The sequence below is a fragment of the Trifolium pratense genome, linkage group LG1, assembly GCF_020283565.1.
Source record: "Trifolium pratense cultivar HEN17-A07 linkage group LG1, ARS_RC_1.1, whole genome shotgun sequence".
In the NCBI taxonomy this organism is placed as follows: Eukaryota; Viridiplantae; Streptophyta; class Magnoliopsida; order Fabales; family Fabaceae; genus Trifolium; species Trifolium pratense.
The window spans coordinates 46,269,151-46,292,325 of record NC_060059.1 but is presented as its reverse complement, the minus strand read 5'-3'; the positions used below and the strand labels follow the sequence as shown (position 1 = coordinate 46,292,325).

General features: G+C 31.6%; 1 protein-coding gene and 1 long non-coding RNA gene across 2 annotated transcripts; one reads left to right on the top strand and one right to left on the bottom strand.

Moving 5' to 3' along the window:
* The first annotated feature begins 3,682 nt into the window (after window positions 1-3,682).
* LOC123895190 lies at window positions 3,683-5,272 on the top strand. The gene is made up of 2 exons (XM_045945427.1): window positions 3,683-4,364; window positions 4,455-5,272. The coding sequence occupies exons 1-2, from the start codon at window positions 3,683-3,685 to the stop codon at window positions 5,270-5,272; spliced, it is 1,500 nt and encodes a 499-aa protein (XP_045801383.1).
* A 15,473-nt stretch (window positions 5,273-20,745) lies between these two features.
* LOC123902656 lies at window positions 20,746-23,175 on the bottom strand. Its single transcript, XR_006807693.1, has 2 exons — window positions 21,875-23,175; window positions 20,746-20,969 (listed from the first exon to the last, which is right to left on the bottom strand). It is a non-coding gene; the product is annotated as an uncharacterized LOC123902656 (long non-coding RNA).

Here is a 23,175-nt window from a genome sequence, read left to right as displayed (position 1 = left end):
ATATTCTTCCAGCCATGATAGCTTAACAGAATATCCTGATCGGCCGTTAGATGGAGGAATGGCTCCCAATAGTCGTGGGAAATCTGTCTCCCATATGTTACTGGAAGTTCCGGTAACAGCTTGTCCACAAATTTGTAGATCAAACAACATTGACACGTCTTGGAGAGTTATTGTGGCCTCTCCACACGGTAACAGAAATGTATGTCTTTCCGATCTCCATCTTTTTGCCAAAGCTGTGACTACGGCCCAGTCCAACCTACATTTTTGAAGGAGGACGACGTTACCAAAACCACATTCTGCTAACAGTGGTTCTAACAAAGGGTTTGGTGCTTTAAATCGGCCTCCAGCACGCGGTCTAATAGTTTCCGTTGCCTACACACAACAAATTTATAATTAGTTACCGTAAAAAACAATTAACAAAAAAAAATTAGTTCAAAAATATGGACGTGTAAAAAAGACACTAAAGTAAGAGTAGTATATTGTAAACAAAAAAAAAAGTAGTAGTAAAAGTGACACAGTAATAATAATAACCTTTCAAAAAAATATCATTCATGTAAAAAAAAAAAATCATTAAAAAATAATAATAATAACATTTTCCTATAATTCTATAATGTTTTAACATTTTCTGAAAAATTCATTGTGATGTAATGTGTTTGTGAATTTATCAAAAAAATATGAAAAAATTTACTATAATTTTAATTTTAACGACATAAATGAAAAATGACATAAAAATAACTTATACATTTAGTTTTTGTGACAAATGATTTTCACCGAGCCATAATGGATCCATTTTGTGAAAGAGTGGATGAGAGTATTAGGATGTATGGAAAAAGGAGTAGTGTGAAGAATGAGTGAATGAGTGAAGAATATGTGTAGTGGAGTGGTATATTTATAGTGTAGGTGAGTGAGAGTAGTAGTAAGTGTGTGAGTGAATGAGAGAATTAAGTTGTTTAGAAAATGAAGGTGAGTGAAAGAAGTAGTAATTGAAGGTAGTAGTAAGGGTGTGAATGAGTTGTAGTGTGAAGAATATGTGTAGAGGAGTGGTATATTTATAGTGTAGGTGAGTGAGAGTAGTAGTAAGTGTGTGAGTGAATGAGAGAATTAAGTTGTTTAGAAAATGAAGGTGAGTGAAAGAAGTAGTAATTGAAGGTAGTAGTAAGGGTGTGAATGAGTTGTAGTGTGAAGAATATGTGTAGAGGAGTGGTATATTTATAGTGTAGGTGAGTGAGGGTAGTAGTAAGTGTGTGAGTGAATGTGAGTATTAAGTTGTTTAGAAAATTTAGGTGAGTGAAAAAAGTAGTAATAAGTGTGTGAGTAAATGAGTAAGGTGTGTGGTGAGTATTATTAAGTTTGATGATATGTATGTATGTATACTATATTTGCATATTTATTCAACACTGAAATAAACTTTGTTAACACTTAATCATCAATTCATTTCACTTAACCACCGATTACACAATTAACTAAACATATAAATTAAAGATGTTGCATACAATTATCAGAAGCCGGTGTTTGACAGAGTTCTATAATTCCGTCGACCGATCGAACAAATTGAACATACAACTCAATCGGTCCGATAAATGTTTGAAATTTTGAAATAATTTCAAACATTTGACGTACATTATTATCACTACACAAATATTTTTCTTGATACATAACAACTCCATGTTTGTCTAGAAAAGGACTTCGATAACAAATTTCCAGAATATTTCTTCCATTCATCGTTACTTGTCGAATTTTTTCCTTCAACTCGGACATGCTAATATCTTCACTGATACGACATAAAATTGGATTTCCGCTCGTATAATAAACACCAAATTCAGTCATTGATTTTTTCCCGTACGAGTGAACACATGCAAGATATCCAGCTTCCATCTTTTCTTGAACAGAAGAAATAAGTTCAGAGGTGTGATTTAACAGGTAAAGCTGATCATTTATATAGAGAAAAATGTAGTCAAAAAACGCATGCATAGGTAGCGCCATTTGAATTTACGCCATCAGCTATGAATCACGCCATTTTGAAACACGCTACCGACCAAACTGACAGGTACAGTAGGTAGCGCCATTTTGACTGACGCCATCAGCTATGAATCGCGCCATTTCGTTTTACGCTATCACTGAAAAAGCCTGCGTTCTATGACATATCGCCATTTTGACTGGCGCCTTTGACCACACATAGTGCCATTTTGAATGGCGCTATCAATGTCTGTCTCATTTTTTCCCAGCAAGCTTTGACCACACAGTCACGGGAACACCACACCTCACGGGAAACACATAGTGAAATTTTTTTTTTAAGGGTTTGAGTAGCAAAAATCTGTATATAATAACTACATATTCCTCTATCAGTTACAAACTCAACAATATCACAAAAACACACATACATTCAAAATATCAAAATATCACAAAAACACACATTGATTTATATAATATGGCACCAAATAAAGCTGTAGTGGTGTATTATAATGGACAATGTGGTAGAAATTCTAATGGTATTTTTTTTCAAAGTGATGAAAAAAAATTCTTTAATGTGAGTACTAAGAGAAAATTTACTCCCTTAAAGAAAATAATTGAAGAAAAGTTGAATTTAGGAGACAATCAAGTGGTCTCCGAAATTACTTTTAGGCATCTGTTTGTTGATGTTCGGGGTAATTTAAGATACGAAGATATGAAAATTACAAACGACGACGAGGTTGACTATATGTTCAACTCAGACGAGCTTTCTAACCTAACTCCTATCGAGTTATATGTTACGTTAGAAAGTGTTAATTTATTTAACCCACAATTTACCTCACTGCATAGTCAACCAATGGTGCCATACAATCAATCTCAACAATGGTCGTCCGGAAACACGTCATTACGATGGCCTCAATGCGACCAACAACAATCTCAACAATGGCCGATTGATTTAAATGCAACAATTCCGGATGAACCTTTCCTTGAGTCACAACCACAACAATGGCAATCATGGGCCTCCTCAAATGAACCACTCGCTGAGTCACAACTGCAACAATGGCAACCATGGGCCTCCTTGAATGAACCACTCGCTGAGTCACAACCACAACACTGGCAACCATGGGCCTCCTTGAATGAACCACTCGCTGAGTCGTCACAACCGCAACAATGGCAACCATGGTCCTCCTCAAATGAACCACCCGCTGAGTCACAACCGCAATAAATCCCTCATCGACGTCCCGACGAAGTACCAAACTTTCCAGAGCACTTTCATGAAGACACTGAGGATGAAGAAGAGTATGTGGCACCAACGTCTGATAACGACGACGACAATGATGACAACAACGTTGGCAGAGAACCATACAATCCACCGAGCCAAATGCGAGACGTGGACAACGTTCTTATTCGCGAACCCACTGCAGTTTTACTCCATGAAGATCAACACCTTCCCGTCAATGCAGAGTTAACACAAGGAATGGTATTTCACAATAAAATAGATTGTGTGCAAGCAATCAAAACGTACCACATCAAACGATCAATAGATTTTACACCAAAACAATCTGATCAAGAGAGGTACGTAATTATTTGCAAACAAGCTCCACAATGTCAATTTTCCTTGAGAGCGTCGCATAGTAAGGTAACAGACCGTTGGAAAATTGTCCGCATCAGTAATACCCACACTTGTGTATCTTCTGCGTTGACGCAAGATCACCAAAAACTTGACTCAAAAATGATATGTGAAAACATTCTCTCACTTGTGGAAGGTAACGTTACAATAGAGGTGAAAACTCTTGTTACTCACATTAGAGATATGTTCAATTATACAATCTCGTATAAAAAGGCTTGGATTGCAAAAAACAAGGCAATCGTAAGAATTTATGGAGATTGGGATGAGTCATATCAGCAGCTTCCACAATGGTTGATGGTGATGAAGAGGTGGCTTCCAGGAACAGTTGTCAAAATGGAGACAAGTCCAACAGCGTTAGATGGTCAAGTTTTCTTTGAACGCCTATTTTGGACTTTCAAACAATGCATTCAAGGTTTTGCGTTTTGCAAGCCAATTGTGCAGGTCGATGGAACGTGGTTGTACGGAAAGTATAAGGGGACGTTGTTGCTGGCCGTCGCCCAAGATGGAAACAACCATATTTTTCCGGTCGCTTTCGCAATTGTCGAAGGAGAAACCAAGGAAGCGTGGAACTTTTTCCTGAAAAATTTGAGGAAGTACGTCACTCCACAAGAAGGTATATGCGTCATCTCAGATAGGCATGCATCCATTAAAAGTGCTTATGAAAATCCTTTGAATGGTTGGAATAATCCTCCAACGACGCATGTCTACTGCATCCGACACATCGGCCAGAATTTTGTGAGAGAAATCAAACAGAAAAATCTTCGGCCGTTAGTTACAAATATGGGTAAATATTTCTAAATTTTACTATTATATTTGCCACTAATTATTTGCCTCTAATATATTATTGAAAATAATTTATTTATTTCTAATTTAGGATATGCACCCAGCGAACCTTCATTCAAATACTGGCGGAACGAACTTAGGAAGGAAAGTGTGGAGGCTTTAAATTGGGTTGATAAAATCCCGAAAGAAAAATGGACGCAGGCGTACGATGGAGGTCGTCGGTGGGGTCACATGACGAGCAATCTTGTCGAGGCGATGAACTCAGTCTACAAGGAAATTCGCAGCCTACCAATCACAGCATTGGTCAAAGGAACATACTCTAAGACTGCGACACTTTTTGGAACACGCGGAATGGATGCAATGGCTGTGTTAGCTTCTGGTCAGGTGTATTCTGTGCCATTTCAGAAAAGGCTAACAGATGCAATGACTAAGGCCCACTCACATGTAGTCACTCGTCATGATAGGCAACGTTTCGCAGTGAAGGAAACTGAGGATCCCCGCGAAGGCCGACCAAAGGATACATTTAAAGTACACTTGGAAGAAAAATGGTGTGACTGTGGAAAATTTCAAGCATTACATTTACCTTGTTCACATGTTATTGCTGCTTGTTTTCACGCTCATTTGGACTATCAAGTGTACATTGATGATGTGTTCAAAGTTGCCAATGTATGCCGCGTTTATGAGAATACCTTCCAAGTGGTTCAAGGCCAAATGTATTGGCCGACATACGAAGGCCCGAAACTTTTTCCCCGTCCTGATATGAAAAGGGTCAAGAAAGGTCGTCCAAAAAAGAACCGCATTAGAACCGAAATGGACGAATTCGGCAAAAAAGAGCGCCTATGTGGTTTATGTAGAATGCCGGATCATAACAGAAATAATTGTCCTAATGTTGCGGGACCCTCGTCGTAACTTTTCCTTTTAATTTTATGTAATTTTTTTCCATGTTTATATAATGAATGAATGAATCCATGTTAAGTAATTTCTAATTTTTTTTCTATGTTTATAATTGTCCACATTCATACAAAATAATTAAAATCACATTCATACGAAATAATTAGAATAAAATAAAGACTTACATCATTTTTAAGAAACTAAAGTTCACGTACATAAACAATAAAATGAAGACTTGTGTCATTCTTAATTAACCATAGTACATAAACCATAAAAATAAAAAATAAACCACGTACAACAACAACTTAACCATTTTTCTTTAAGGTCGCGTACAAACGATGTGGTTCATTTTCGTTTTCAACAAAGGAAAACATCAATTGCACTTCCAAATCACCTTTTAATTTGTACCAATATTTTGTTGTTGTAGCTTCGATGGAGTCACTTGTGATGTCCGTGCATGAATTTAAATAAGCCATATGCTGGATTTGTATATGTTCATTGTTTTTTAACAAGAACATTTCTTCAATCTTATTCTTTAAAGCTGCAAGCGAACTCAATTTGCTAATCGGTAACTTAAAATGTTCTTGGCGGCCTTCAAATTTAACAGAAAAATTATGGCAATCATTGGACGAAGATGCCATTATTTATAAAATAAAGAGAGTGAATAAGATAATAAAATGAATAAGATGAAGTTAGTTGAGTGAAAAATGAATGTGTGAGATGTGGTATTTATAGAATGAGATAGTAGAAAAAATTTAAAAAATTTCAAACACAAATATTTTCTTTCTCTCCCTCCCAAGCAGCAAGCCACGCGCGCAGCAGACAGGAAAAAACAACAAGGAGCATAGCGCCATTCTGAATGGCTTGATGCTTGTGTGATAGCGCCATTTCAAATGGCTTGATGTTGGGAAAAGCAGTCTGGTACAGGGGACACAGAAAAAGCAGAAAAGCAGAAAAGCAGTCAATAGCGCCATTCAGAATGACGCTATCACATGGCCATGGCGCCATTTCAAATGGTGCTACCCAGTTTGTCTTCTGTCAGAGGTGCATTACGGGAAAAAAAAATTGAGAGGGGGGTATTACGGGAAATAAGAGAGGGAGAGGGGTATATTTTGGGAAAAAAATCTAGTCTTATATGGATATTTAAAAAATGTAGTTGAATTGTTTAAATTGTTGGGAAGTGTAAAGTAATCTAAAATATCAAGTGGGATCCATTTAAAGAACTTAAATGAGTTAGATGGATGTGGGTGCTCTAAGTGGTCTACGTACGCAAATTCATTAGAAAAGTCGACGATTTAAACTAAAATTTGAGGAAAATGACCAACTTGAAACTTTTAAAAGATAAGGGACCAAATTGAAACATAAAATAAACATAAGAGACCAAATATGCAATTAATTCTAATTTTTAACAACCTAAAATCTTCTCAATCTACAATCTTTGTTTGATGACTTGATGTTGTTTTGAATTTTAAAATTTGTTAAGCTGTTTTGATTGGTAAGTGATTATATAAATAAGTAGTTTAATATAATTATATATGTCGATGTGAATTCAGTTTTCATTGTAGTCTCTTATTTAGTTGAGCCTTAATTATATTGAAAACATGACTATACTATTGCTTGTTGTTTCTTGTTTAAAAATTCCTTCCAAAATTAAATATTAAAAAACAAGGTTTAAATATTTTTATATTCAAAATTTGGATTGATAAAATTTCCTCCAAAAATTTGTCCAGACTCCCTAATAATTCTGGAGTCCACTAGATACTACACCATTGAAAATAGTGTTATTGAACATTTGTGTTGCAAAAAGTATCCTAAATCGTAACTTTCAATAATGATGAGTGGCTTTTCCAACAAACATAACATTGGCAGTTGCTTTTGTTTCAATATGCAGATGATGTGATGGCTATCCCAAACCAAAATTTTCAGCCATACTTGACGCCATATTTTTTTGTTCGGTGTGGTTCCAATTCCAATAGAAAAGAAACGTTAATTGTACGGCTTGTTCGGAAATGATTGTCTGGTATAGTTTTTTTTTAATACAATAATAATTTTAAGGAAAATGCTAACTAGTGTTCCAGGGCACTAGTTAAGGAATGTAATTTTAGTAAAATTACATTGAAACTAGTGTAATCAATGTTTGTAAAGTATAAAAAATGTCATTTTCAATACAAAAATTGCTTTTTTTATATCCTTAACTAGTGCCCGGGGGCACTAGTTAGCATACTCTAATTTTAATATAGTGAATTTTAGGTTGGCACAAATGGCTTAATTTGATCATAATAGGGAAATGTGATTCTGACATGGATTGTCAGTTTCATCTAGTTTCTACGCATCTACTTGGTTTTGCGTTGAAATAAAAAAAACGTGCGTTTAGAAGGTAAAACGTGAGTTTCCTAGGTTGCCATGATGTTTGGATCTCTCATGAGAAAATTGATTCCGAATGGTGTTGTAAAAATTGGACCTAATCACAATATTCAGCCATATATTAATTTAAGTAACTCAACAAATATCATAGAGAATAAATTAAATTAGAGTTAGCAGAACTTATCTTATGATCGTTGTAATTGATGTTGACACTAAACAACCACCGAGTCACAAATGAGATGATCTGAGAATAGTTAACCATGAAACAATACCTGAGGCGTGCTGATCGCACTGTCCTTAAGGATTTATCCGCCTCATAAGCGCAAATCCCCCAGGATTCAATAGGTCCTTCACGGATATGAATTATATTCGAGGTGACATAATTAGCAAGACATTATAAGATACCGGTGATGTACTCCAGGAAAATAACACTCAATTTTATATGAAAAGGTAATATTGATTTTATTTTGGAAACTCTATGTGCCCTTAAAATGAATCATGTATATGCTCCTCACACTACTTAAGCCACATCCGTATATATGTATATACTCAGGAGCAAAAACTTTCTTTCATTAACCATAATGGCTATTAACTAGGAATGAATGGCTATTGATACCAATTGAAAATAAAACGTGTACTTGACCAAGTAAACACATATTTAACAATCATTAATAATAATATTAATTCATTTAAACAATATATAAAATTATTTTAAATAACTTTAAAATAAATTATAAGATCAAAATATCCAACAATCCCCAAAATTTATTTTAAAGTATAAAAGAATACTGAAAAGAACATTTCCTGGATTAACATCATTGATGTAATGTATCAAACTGGTGTAACAAGCTATATGAACCAGTGCTAGACTGGTAGTACTTAACACACAGTAACATTGGTGTAGCAAGCTATATGAACCAATGATACTTAGCGTATGTTAGCGGTCTACCAATCGCATTACACCCCACATTTCTTGCTGTTGCCGCTGTGTTGCGCTGATAGGCCGTGCGCGTGCCTGGATTCTTTCATGAGTGCTCTAGAGATTTTGCCGAGATCTCATACAAGCGGCCCCACTTGACACTCACATAGGTGATTTCATCAAGTGTATGCTGCAAATCATACACCACCCATAAGGGATATGAAAATCATTAAAAGCTTTATTGCTTACCCTCTCAATAATGCAGTGTATAGCACTTTCTCATTCACACCATAGGAAAAGGACTAAGACAAAAATTAATTGATTAATTTTTTTTTTTTTGTGCTAGCAGATCTAACAAGTAACTTGTTCTTACCCATATGAACTTTATTCATGGGATCTCCAATCACAAAGGTTGGGTTCCTATCACTTGTTGATTTCAAGTGGCTAAAGTCCAATTTCTCTCAATGTGTCACAAAAATTATTATTTTAAATAACTTTAAAATAAATTATAAGATCAAAATATCCAACAAATGGTAGAATTGGAAATTTTCTTATCTCACCCACTCATTTTCTCGCCTACTCCCCTAGCTCGCAAAAAAAATTTCGGTTTTCATGTGTGCAGAACATCACTTTGGTTAAAGAAATGGAAAACAAAGTGTAGCTAACGATTTTTTTTTTGAAATGTGTAACAAAATTAAATGTTTAAGTAATCTTTATATAGTCTTCAAAAAAAAAAGTAATCTTTATATTTATTTTGGAATTAAGGATAAGGTACAGTAACGATTGCGCATGCAATCAGCTGCAGGTAATACCTTGGGAGATCTAATTCTTGTAATACCTTGGGAGATCTAATTCTTTCCTTATTCTCTCGGCCGTTATTTCTTCTTCTTCTTTTGGTTGATCAATTAATTTTGATCCAAAATCACCCCATCTTGATCGTTTTAATTTCTTTTTATTTAAATAAGTGATAATATTCACATATTATTAGGTTTCATTCGAGTTTTCTTCGAGATTTTCTCATCTGGTGTTGTTTTAATCCGTTTTTGTGCGGTGTTTTGTCCCGTCTTAGTACGGTGTTTTGTTTGTCCCGTCTTTGTACGCTGTTTGTTTTTGTTCAGATTTGTAGGTTTGCCTCGATCAAAATTCAGTGCAGATTCAATGACTTTAGCGTCGTCAACATTGCAGATCCGGATGTATCACTATTCCGGACATTTGAATTTTGTCATATCAACCGTAGGCTTTGTCATAGACATTGGGTCATTTTATGCTATTAACTCGGATGTTATGAGCATGTTCGCAGATTCATCCTTATTAGTTTTTAGCGAAATTGAATATGTAAAATGATTCTGATTGATGTATTTTCTATGAATTTGAATGAATGAATGAACATTATTGTTTTTGAGTAGAAAAAAAAAAAGTAATCTTTATATATATTTTGTACAGGAGTCTTTAAGGCAACATATTTTCATGTTAAAAAAAATAATGCACCATATTTTTTAATAATAACTATTTAAATGGAATCCTTCAAAAAACTATTTAAATGGAAATTCAAAATTTTAAATTAAAACCCATTTTTGTAATTAATTATGCCAAAAGCAATTTTGATTTAAACTATCTAAACAATATAAATTGGTGAAAATCACTTTTACTAAATGTATTCAACATAAATCAATTCTGTTCAACTTACTTTTTACCAAAATCAATTCTCTTAAACTCAATTTTCATCACCGCTAAACCAAACACACTAGATAACATTGAAATTTTTTCCTATCTCATGAAAATCACATCATTGGTACGAAATATCATCAAATTATTGGTTCTGAATATTCATCAAATTTGCATATGACTAACTTCTGCGGTGGAACCTAACTGAACATCTTTTGTGGATCTGCCCTCTCAATTACAGCTTTTTTTTCATCTACAAGGGTGAAATCTAATACGTTGCTTAAGAGACTGTGTGTGACTCATTTCCTAAAAGCAAGCTCGAATCATGGATAATCTAGCAAGAGAGACCATAGTATTTAATAGGCTTAACTACATATTTGGTCCCTTACGTTTATTTTATGTTTCAATTTGATTCCTTACGTTTAAAAAGTATTCATTTGGCCCCTAACGTTTATTTTAGGTTTCAAGTTAGTCCTTTCCGTCAATTTTGTCACATGTGGCAGCCAATTTGCATATGTGGACTGACACGTGGCACTTGACACACTGACACGTGTACTGTTCAAACGGTGTTAGTGACAAAACTAACGGAAAAGACTAACTTGAAACCTAAAATAAACGTAAGGGACCAAATTGATACTATTTAAACGTAATGGACCAAATTGAAACCTAAAATAAACGTAAGGAACCAAATGTGTAATTAAGTCTATTTAATACAAGTTGTACTAATGTCTTCCTAATCTAGATTCATAGACATCACCACAGCTGCCCTACTCGGTGAAAGAAATCTCTTGTGCCTTCGTCATATTTCTTGTACCAATATGTTTTGAATCACCAAGTACTTAATATCTAGAACACATTTCTTCCAATTACATTAGTGTTATATTTGATTTGATTTGATATTGCAAAGATGACAATTTCTTAAACTAACAAATTCACTGAATCATTTATTTACTTAGATCTGAATTTATTTTTATATTAATAAGAGCATTTTAATTATTTCCTTGTGACCCTTGCTTGAGTTGCACTATTTTAATTATTTCCTTGTGATCCTTGCTTGAGTTGCACTTCCAATTATATCCCAAAACAAATTTTGAATAGCTAATGTCTCCTCAAACTTGGGAATATGATACATTGGACCATTGGTGATTGGTGCATAATATTTTATGGTAATTATATATTATCAAAATCTCAAATTAAATAACATGCAAATATTGCCAAATATGATTAATAACACGAATCTATAGCTTTACAACAATAATATGGAAACCTTAATATAACTTGATAAATTTAAGAATTTGTCGTGCTAAGATGTTAAAAATGGAGTAAACCGTGTTGGGAAAGATAACACAAAACACACCTAATACAAGGTCGGTAGATGATTGATTATTCTTGGATCAAAAAAATTTCACTATAATAGTAATAACAATAACAATGGAATAATAAGGATTTCTTCTGTTTAAATGAATAATAATACAAACTAATTATTACAAGTCTCACCAACACAAATGGTGGTTTACACTCTCTTTTGGCTTTTATCTCTCGAAAGGATTTCTTCACACTCCGATGATAGAAATGAAAACATGAAAATGAATTTATAGCCAGAGCATTCCAACAATAGGTGGCTATGAGAAGTTTCCTCATTTTCATTCACTACAAATTCTCTCGTGCGTTTAATTTCATTTTCTATAATTGATAGTGATTACTCATTCTTTCTCTCTTCACATAATGAGGAAATACGATCAAACCGTATATTTTTCTTTTAATTTTCTTCATAAAAAAGAATAAAAACTATAACTGATAGAAAGCTAAAGCTAAACTAAGCAAAACATAAAGATAAATAAATGCAATAAAGAAAGATAAATAAAATAAAAGATAAATTAATTCATTTTCATTCATTACTTTGATTTGTGTTCAACACACTACATTTATACTACTTTTAAATGAATAAAAACTTAGATGGGCCTTTAGGCCCAATTAATTAATAATTCGAGCAAAATTCAACTAATAATATAAATACTATTAATACATAAATTATTTAATAAAATACTACCTAATAATTACTATTTAATTAAATACTATTAATCTTTTTTCATTGCCGCCGAGTTCACTTGAACCTTGTTTACGAGTTGGACGAGTGCCAGGGGGTCAATTAAATTAGGAAAATTTTTTTCTACCCCAACATTAATTTTGAATGGACGAATTTGTCCTCATTTATAAACTAAAACCCTGAAGAAAAAAATTTAGTTACCGGAACTCTTTGAAAAAAGTGTTCTGATATATAAATTACTTTTTTTTACCTGAACACTTTGAAAAAAAGTGTGTAGGTATGTAAATTTTTTCCAAATTTATTTTGTTACCTACACACTTTGGAAAAAAGTATTCAGGTATATAAAATTTTTTTAATTTTTTTTTATTACCTGAACACTTTGAAAAAAAGTGTGTAGGTATGTAAAAAATTTTCAAATTTATTTTGTTACCTACACACTTTGGAAAAAAGTGTTCAGGTATGTAAAAATTTTCTAATTTTTTTTTGTTACCTGAACACTTTGAAAAAAAGTGTGTAGGTATGAAAAATTTCCGAAAATAGCCTATTTTTTTACATAGCTACACACTTTTTTTCAAAGTGTTCAGGTAACAAAAAAAAATTAGAAAAATTTTACATACCTGAACACTTTTTTCCAAAGTGTGTAGGTAACAAAATAAATTTGGAAAAATTTTACATACCTACACACTTTTTTTCAAAGTGTTCAGGTAACAAAAAAAATTAGAAAAATTTTACATACCTGAACACTTTTTTCCAAAGTGCGTAGGTAACAAAATAAATTTGGAAAAATTTTACATACCTACACACTTTTTTTCAAAGTGTTCAGGTAAAAAAAAATTTACATATCAGAACACTTTTTTCCAAAGTGTTCCGGTAACCAAATTTTTTTATATATGAGGGCAAATTCGTCCATTCAAAATTAATGTTGGGATAGATTGACAATTGTTAGGGTAAAAAAAAAAAATTTTCGTTAAATTAGAATTGTGTTGTGATGAGACTTGGGACCATAGCAAACATAAATGGCCCATTAGTCTTAAGCCCAAACGAGGAAGTCCATTAAATAAAAACTTGGTCCAATGCACATATGATGCTGTGAAGGGGTTAGTAATTGGTACATTGGATGCTAACTTTGAAGATATTTTCTCTCCCCACCCCATGAATCTTTTATCCCCTGAATTTTCAATTTTGTCCTTGAAAAAACTTCGGTTCGTAGAAACCGAAGTTTTTTTTTGCCTTGAAAACAAATTTCGGTTTCTAAAAACCGAAATTTACTCTGAATTTGCACTAGAAAAAATTCGGTTTATGCGAACCGAATTTTTCTGCAAGGGCAAAATTGGAATATTGGGGGTATAAAAGATTCATGGGAGGGGGAAGAGAAAACATCAACTTTGAATTCTTGAAATTGGACAATAGCTGGCACATGGGTCGTACGGTTGTGGTTGTTGGGAGTCTTCGGTACACTTGCAAACGCATAGTATTAGTGGGTGATAGGTGGCATAAGGAGGGATGTAGTTTGTCCCTTAGTGAATTGATAGTACCAATTACTAGGTTAGTACGCAAACCCCGTGAAAACGTTTGCAGCAAGTGACGAAAAATTATGTCAGGTGGTTTTCCTGGTGGAGGAGGCGGCGGTGACGCCGGAATTAGAGATGAGAGATTTTCCGGTGGCCGCGGTAGTGAGAGTTGATGAGCAGTGAGCCAGTGACTTTGAGAAGCACGGTGGTGTTCGAAGATGAGACTGAGATATGAGAAAGCTCGATGGCGGTTGACTTGCCGGAGGTGGAACTGAGAAGGTTTCTGACGGAAAATTTTGATCTGGTGGTTCTGGCAGATTAGACGGCGGTGGTTTTGACAACAGAACTGGTGGCACCGGTGATGGGAATGAAGCAGAGATTTTATCAGGCGGCTTTAGCAAAGGTGGCGGTGGCGGAGTTGATGGTGGAGACTGAGATATGAACAAATCCGGTGGTTTCGGCAGCGGCGGTGGCACCGAAGTTGTAGAAGTGTTCAAAATCAACAATTTTCACTGCAATTTTGGTTCATACCTAGGGTTGTGGTTTTGATATAATTGTTTCGTGTGTGTAATTTGTTTGTCACGATGAGAATATGGGGCAGGTGATATGTCCAATATTTGTTGCATCATGACGATGAGTGTTGCTTTACAGATGCTAAAGGGAAAACATAAAAGCGGCGGTGGTTCAGCATATCCAAATTTGCGTTACAGTTTGCTCTGCAAAGTGCAAATTTGTCCATTATTTTCTTTCACATGTCTGATATTTGTTAGCATGACAAATTCTAATATGGACTAGTTCCCCAAATGGTCCATAATGGACAAGGAACATTCACCTTTAAATTAATCTCTAATAGCATGCACCTTCCCCACTTGATTATTACAACACGTTCTCTCTCCTCCTCTCCATCACTCTACTTTTTCCCTCTTTTGGATTTTTCTAAACCAAAATTTTACAATTAATTTAATTTATTAAATAAACTGTGATATTTTTTTTAATTGAAAAAAAATTGTTACATAATATAAACGTATTTTTTTTACACTGTGTAAACGTGTTTTAGTTTGAAAATTTTATTTATTCTTTAAAATTATTTTGGATAAAAAAATATTTTTGGATATAAATCTCTATTATGTAACAACTAGACCCTTACCCGTGCGATGCACGGGTGTTATTTGTTGTTTATAATATAACGTCAATTAAAAAATTTAAATAATTGAAGAAGAAATGACCTATAGTTGAAACTTGAAATTAAAAAAAAAAAATGAACAATACTTTTTTTTTAGGCAAGGACATACATAGTTCATAAGTTGTTTTTTTGGTACAAACATAGTTCTTCAAGTTCTTCCAACTCTGTAACCAAAAATCAAACAAACAAATCAATTATTAAGCATAAACAATGTCAATTGCTTGGAGAAACACAATTATAATATAAATCTCGTATACATATAGATCAAGTATATCAATCTCTAAATTAAAATCAAAATATATATAATGCAAACATAAAAAAGTATAAATAAATAAAAAAAATACACTATTTAATATATATTCCCGTAATAGAAACCCAAAATAAATTGTAGCATATATAAAGGCAATTGCATAATAGTAGTATTACATTATAAATATATAAGCAATCACACTAAATCCTACTTCCATGATAATAGCAACATCTACCTGGACAAAAATTAAAATAAAGTATTTGTTAGATCAACCAATGTAAATTAGTATATCTACAAAACAAAAGATTTTATAGATATTCAAAGCATATGAATTAAACCTACTGCTGCAAATATGTTGAATGCAAGTAATTAAGGGAGGAAACAAAAATAGTTAAAATGATGAACTATTACCTAATACCATGTGCAAACACGTTAAAAAGGAACAAAATGAAAAAATAAGAAGGATGAAGAAGTGAATGTGAATGGAAGATAAAAAAAAAACATAGGTAAAGAAGAAAATGAACTCTTTCCAAATGACTCGGGTGATGGAAAGAATTGAAAAAGAAACAAAGAAATAGAAAAATATTTATAATGTCCACCGGAAAGATATGAAATTAAATTTGTACAACTTTTCATTGCTTCAAAAAAAACTTTTTATTGGAAACCATTAGATTTCTTGGTAATTAAATTGGGCATATGAAAAGGATAATGGTGTATGAATAGAAATGAAATGAAAAGACATATGAATGCTTGAGATTAGATGTGACATGTGAAAAATCATTAGAAGTAATGTGGCATGTGGCTAAATAAATAAAAATTAATTACAAATTTACAATTGTTAATTTTTTTTTAAAGAAAATGATTTAAAAGCTATGATTGGTTAATACAATTAGGGTTAGGATTAATGGTAGGAGAACTATTTAGGATTTATATATATAGATTATGTAAATTTATGTCGAAGAAAATAAAAAAATATGTTTTATGTTATGATGAGATTGTTAATAAAAGATTTTTACTACTAAAAAAAGACATACCATATGTTATTGTAAGTTTGTTAATAAATGATTTTTGCCGCTAAAAAAATTATGGATATTGTTGATATTATAAAAAATTCATGCCAAATTTTTTTATATCTCTTTATATATAGTATAGAAGATTACGAGATTTTCACGGAGCTCTATCGTGCATTCTCAATAAAAATTGTTTAGGTGACATTCAATTAAAGAGTTTGTGATGCTTACGTCGTATTCAATTGAATCTTCTGTGACCCATTATTTTTTTAAAAATCAAATAGAGAATTTGCTTATGTGGTATTCAATTGAATCTTCTCTAACCCAATATTAAAAAAAAGTTCAATTAGAGAATTTCCTTAGGTGACATTCAATTGAAACTTCTCTAACCCATTATTAAAAAAAAAAAGTTACACCGGAGATCTTTATTTTATTTTTTTTTGTAATAATTTGGTCTTTTATTTTTATTTTTTTATAACATTTAGGTTTTCATCTTATTTATTTATAACACTTTAGTCATTTATTTATTTTTTTTTTCATTTAGATTCTTTATCTTTTATAATACACACACATAAATCTTTTTTTAAAAAAAAATAGTAAAAAAATGAATAATTTAATTTTTTATGAATATTTTTTTATTAAAATTAAACAAGCCCAGAATTTGATGAACAATGTTCATCTTCTTCATCGATATGTTCTGTAAACTACAAATTTGAAATTTCAATTCTCATTAAACACAAAAATTTCCAAAATCCCCAAAATTTATTGAAATAAAATCAACCCAAAAATAAATTTTGGATTTTTTGTTGAATCTAAGAGCAAGATCCAAATGCATCTAGATCTTATATTTCTGCAATCATTGTAAAAGAATCAATCCCAGAATGCATAGCAGGTACAAGGAATTAGTGAGTTGAGGCGTGAGTACAAAACGTATAGATTTATTTTAACCCAGCTCCGAACAAAACACTATCGCCAACATTTTAGCTTAGAGAAATTTTAACCCACAACAAAACAGAACATATGCAGAGCCTCACCAAACAAATTCTGGATTTAACCCATAATTAGTTTTTGAGTTGATATTATTTTATGAATTTTGGGAATTTTAATTTTATAGTTCAAGATTGATGAACAAGATGATGAAGATATGAATTTTGGGAATTATTTTTAAGGAAGAAGATGAAGGGATGAAAAAATTGATGAAGATGATGAATAAAGTTCATCAATATATGAATTTGTTGAATTTTAATAATTTTTTTTACACGAATAAAAAAATATTTTAAAAAATAAAATTTCAGCATTTTTAATTAAAAAAAAAAGGTTTATGTGTAACAGTTTATCTTTTATCTTTTATAATACGTACACATAAACCCTTTTTTTTAATTAAAAATGCTGAAATTTTATTTATTACAAATAAATAAAATAAAAGACCTCTGATATCATTTTGCCAAAAAAACATCAATCAAAAAGCTCATTTACGTGGTATTCAATTGAATTTTCTGTAACTCATTATTAGAAAATAAAATAAAAAACTTCAATTAAAAGGTTTGTTTATATGGTATTCAATTGAATGTTCTTTAACCTATTATAAAAAAAATAGTGTTTGTTTACTTATGTGGCAATCAATTAAATCTTCTCTAACTCATTATTAAAAAAAAAACCTTCAATTTGGAGTTTGTTTACGACTTTACGTGACATTCAATTGAATCTTCTCTAACCTGTTATAAAAAAAATAATAAAAAATTCAATCAGAGAATAATAATTGTTGTTGTTTATCCTAATTAGAGAATAAATTTTATTTTATTTTTGTAGAAAGTCTATTTTTTTTAGAAACTATAATATTATATTTTTATATTATTGCTTATGTGACATTCAATTAGAATTTCTTTATGGACACCAATATTTCTACTCATATATTAATATATGAGCCTATTTTTTTTCTATGTAATTTATACTAAAACCTTTATTCGCTGGTCTATTTTATTTTAAATTTCTACAAGAAGCTATATTTCTGCGCATTTATTAATATGAGAGCCTTCTTTTTTATTAATTTATGGAGGATACTCATATATTAATACAAGGTTTATTTTTTGTAATTTATATTAGATCTTATATCTATGCTCATATATTAGTACGCATGGGAATCAATATTTTAATATTCTCAATTATTTAGTTTTAATACGTGGGCCTATATACTTATTGATACGACTATACGAGGGTGTATTTTTGTTTTGTTAAATATATTTAAATAATAAATTATATAAATTCAACAAAATAAAATCAAATTAAACAAAAAAGTCCTATAACATTATTTGGATTCTAAAAGTTTGCCCAATTGAAATAAAAGAATTGAAATAGGCTAATCCTTCAACCTAATTCCCAAATCCTTTCTATTTTTTTTCTTATTTCTTTTAATATATTTTGTTTGTCTTATTTCTTTTAATTTAATCCCATAAAAAAGAATCTCAAAAGGCTAATTGTTTAATTTAATGATTATTAATTGAATAATTTTATTAATTAATACCGTGTACTGCATCCGTTCATTTTTAAGTGTCTTTTGACATTAGATTTAACGTGCATATTGAAATTAACTGTTATTTTAGTATTTTAAGGGTACAATTTGTCAATTATTCACATTGTCGGTTACTCTTATCTTTTTCAATAAAACTAATTAATGTAATATATTTGGAAAACTAAAGTTTATTTTTTTTATTTTTTTTTTGTATATAACATATTAATTTTATTTATTTATATATAATATATTGAATTTAGGGTAAATGATCATTTACCTCCCCGCAAAATAAGCAAATTTTCGTTTACCCCCCTATGCAGATTTGTTTTCTGTTTACCCCCTGCAAAAAATAGATTCACTCATTTTGCCCCCTGTGTGTATAGCAGGACATGTGATTGTGCAAATTTGCTGACGTGGCTTGTACACGTGGAAAAAAACATTTATATTTATTTTTAAATTCCGCGTCAGATAATATTTTTTTCAAAAAAAAACTTTTCCTACAAAATTAATAAAATGAATTTTTTTTCCAAAATTAAAAGAAAATCCTACAAATAAAATTTTTTTCCCTACAAAATTTTAAAAAATTCCTACAAATAGTTTTTTTTCGTACAAAGTTATTATTTTTTTCTAAAATAAAAAAACGAATTTTCATATTTTTCTCCCAAATAAAGTATATTTTCAAAATAAAGATTTTAAAAATTTATTTTCAAATCTTTTTGGTTTAAAAAAAACAGAATCTTCGCCGGTTTCCACCGTCGTGATCATATTCGTCGTCGTCTTCTTCTACTTCGTTATTGTCTTCTGCATCTTCTATTTTTCTAGTTCTAGGGCAAATGATTTTGGTATAAGAGGAAAACACGAATAAAACTTCTTTTTCTATTTCAAAGAGATTAACAAAAAAATAATGTTTTGTTTTTAAAAAATAAAGATCATGTTTTTTTTAATTCAAAAAGATTTGAAAATAAATCTTTAAAATTTTTATTTTGAAAATAAACTTTATTTTGGAGTAAATATTTATTTTGGGAGCAAAATAAGAAAATTCATTTTTTTTTTGTTGGAAATTTTTTTAAATTCTTTGTAGGAATTTTTTTTTTTTTTTTGCAGGAAATTTTTTAAAAAATTTTGTAGGAAAAAAAATTTATTTGTAGGATTTTTTTGGGAAAAAAAAAAAAGAAAATCCATTTTTTTATTTTGAAGGATTTTTTTTTTAAAAAAATATTATCTAACGTGGAATTTAAAAAATAAATATTTATTATTTTTTCCACGTGTACAAGCCATGTCAGCAGATTTGCACATTCACATGTCCTACTGTACACACGGGGGGCAAAATGAGTGAATCTATTTTTTGCAAGGGGGTAAACAGAAAAAAAATCTGCATAGGGGGGTAAACGAAAAGTTACTTATTTTGCAGGGGGTTAAATGATCATTTACCCTTGAATTTATTGAAAATATAAAGTATATGCAAAAAAAAAAAGAATTTAATTGGGGATTAAAATACGGATACAATAGAAAGATAAAGTGCAAAATACATTTCGTTAATTTGATTTTACTAAAAGACTCTTAAAAAAGAACAAATAAAGTATTATAAAAGTCAAACTCATCGACAATAAACTATTTCAAGTGATAAAGATTTTGAGCCCTTTAAATACGTTGTAAGAGTTTGACTCCTCATTCCGTGTCTCGAAAGAATTCAGTTGAGAGGGAGTGAACCCAATTTGTATGTTCCACAAACTTCTCGACAGCGATTAGTCAATAAAATTTAGTAATGGTTAAAGAACTGATGCCCTTAAGACACTTATTAAAGAACTAAATATAGTAAATAAATCTTAGAATATAAATATGTTTGTTTTAATATAAAAGTTACTTATTTTAAGGTTTTGTTTGGTAAAATTGAGTCATAAGCTAGCTAATAGCTGAAAAGTTAGCATATAATTGAAAAGATAGTAAAATAAAATTAAAGTGTTTAACAAATTTAGTTGTTGTAACTATAACACCCCATGTCATTTTATCTAGAATATCGACAAGAGTGTACATAACTGAATCGGGAAACATTAAATTTTCATTGCATATCGGCCGAATACACAAATAGGATTACCAAAATCCAAGAGATTAATACTAAATTGAGCTAACAACTGAAAACATAAAGAAACTAAATCTTATACAAAATATAAGATAACATGACGTCAGCTCAACTAGCATAATCCAAGTATCTGAACTCCATGCTTGTAGACCATGATATCTCCATCAACTTGTTTATCTGAAATCAAATAAGTTGGGGATGAGAACAGTCACTTCGTCTCAGTGGATTCCTACTACCCAGTTACTATTGGTGTTTACACCGGGGCAACTAATGAACTAAAAGTTCCTTGATCCTGATTGTCAGTCCCTAACATAATTTCATAACATGATTTCATAAACATAATAATATAAAGGTGTAACACAGATTAATTATCTTGTTCATTTTAACATAACTAAGACACTCTGAGGTGAGCCGATCTCAGAGGCCTGACATATCCGTCGTCGATGATTATACGCATCGACACGGCATGAAGCTCACAATCGTAACATGATTGGATTCCTCGAATCCCATAACGTGGTACATAAGTAACCACCATGATTGACTGACTTTCTTAACTTAACTTAATTATCCTGATTGTTATCCTACCCATGAATTCCTTCCCTGGGAAAACTAAATTGTCCTGATTTCCTGATTATCATAACTTATCGTGTAATTAACATTTTAATTACGTATTATACTTACAATATTCACAGAAAACATCTAGGAAGATTGAGGATCCAAAAAGAGTGACATTGTCAATGTTTTTAAAAATTATGCAGGATTCTCATCTAATACTCCCATTTAGCGAGAATGTCATATAAGTACCCTGTTTCCATATTTTCACCATTTTGCAGAAAATCTCACCACCAATCCTTTCTCATCCTAGCCATGAATAATGCAATATATATTACATGATTAAAATGGAGAGAAGCTTTGGGATTAAGCTACTCTCATACACTAATTGATCCTAACTTATGTTATCATGCAATAATTCATAATTGGGGATACTAACATAATATCTAATCTATTGTTATCATACATAATTTAATTGGGCAACTAAAGTGCTAGGCTATGCTAAAGGTTGAGTTTCTAAAGGAACCCACCTGAAATTGCTAGCAATAACCAGCCATCTCGCCCGCTTAGAACCATCCGATGGTGCTGCTCACATATGCAAACTCGTGACAGATTTCTGCATAAAACTGCTACTGACTTCCAACCTCTAATTTTTTCATTTCAACTTCAAACCAAGCTCTTACTCAGCCAATTAAGCATACATATTCAGTTCTGGAATCATTCACCCAACTTAAACACACATTTTAGCTTATTCTGCAAAATCCATGCCAAAACCCGTATGCAGTTTCCAACATCAATATTCAAACTTCAAACGCGTTTTCCGAATCCATTTCTAATCCAAAACATATCAAACGTATATCCAAACTGAAGGGAATTAAGTGTAGAATCCGAAAATCCAACAATTACACAAGTCTGGGCTACACAGCAACAGCTATGACTCGATTAGTACCTGTACTGTCATACGAATTTTTCACTAAAATTCCATAGAATTAAGCCATAACCATTCTAATCATACCAATCAGTTTTAACAACAACATCAGACCACAGTACAGCAACAACAATAGTTCATTAAGGTTGCTAAATCACTTTTCCATAATAATTTCTTAAATCCCAAGTCCTTTCCAACTTCTGCAAGTTTTTAGCTTCCTTAATCTTTGATCTCTCAACTACTTCTACTCAAATACCCATGATCTTCTCTCCTTGGAATCTTACATGCAAGTACCAAAATGGAACTAATTAAATCCTATAAATCATCTTTAACACCACCTAGAATGGACTTGTGAGAATAAGGAATTTGAAGAATTAACTCTATTACTTATTCTTCCTTTATCATGCTGCTGATTGAGAATTTGTTCCAGAATTTGCACATGCAATCAACACCATAAACACCTCTGATTTTCTTCAATTTAATGGAAAGGGTTTTGAAGATCTTGTGGAGATGGATTTGGGATTAATTTCCCGTAATAGAGAAAGAATGAATGATTTGGAGTCTCAAATCCTTTGTTATAGCTCAATGACTAAGAGTTAACTAGAAAAGAGTACATGCAACCTTTTGGTTAGAAGAATGAAACATGGGTTATGGAGGAGGGGCGTGAGGTTGAAGAACGAGGGAGAGAAAGAAATGAAACAAGATGTTGTTCTGATTCTTCACAAATGAGGGAAATGTTTAGTATTGGCTTAATTATCATATGGAGTAATGGGTCCCACTTGGTAAAGGGTTCTCTTTCTCTCAAATGGTCATAGTTAACTTATTCTTGAGTTCTTTAATTATCCCTTATACTTGTTCACTTATTTTCAATTAGTCTCCAATAATCAACTCTAATTAATATTT

Coding starts and splice junctions, on each gene's coding strand:
- LOC123895190 (XM_045945427.1), top strand. CDS start 3,683: ATGATATGTGAAAACATTCTCTCACTTGTGGAAGGTAACGTTACAATA. Junction 4,365..4,454: donor GCCGTTAGTTACAAATATGG/GTAAATATTTCT, acceptor TTTCTAATTTAG/GATATGCACCCAGCGAACCT.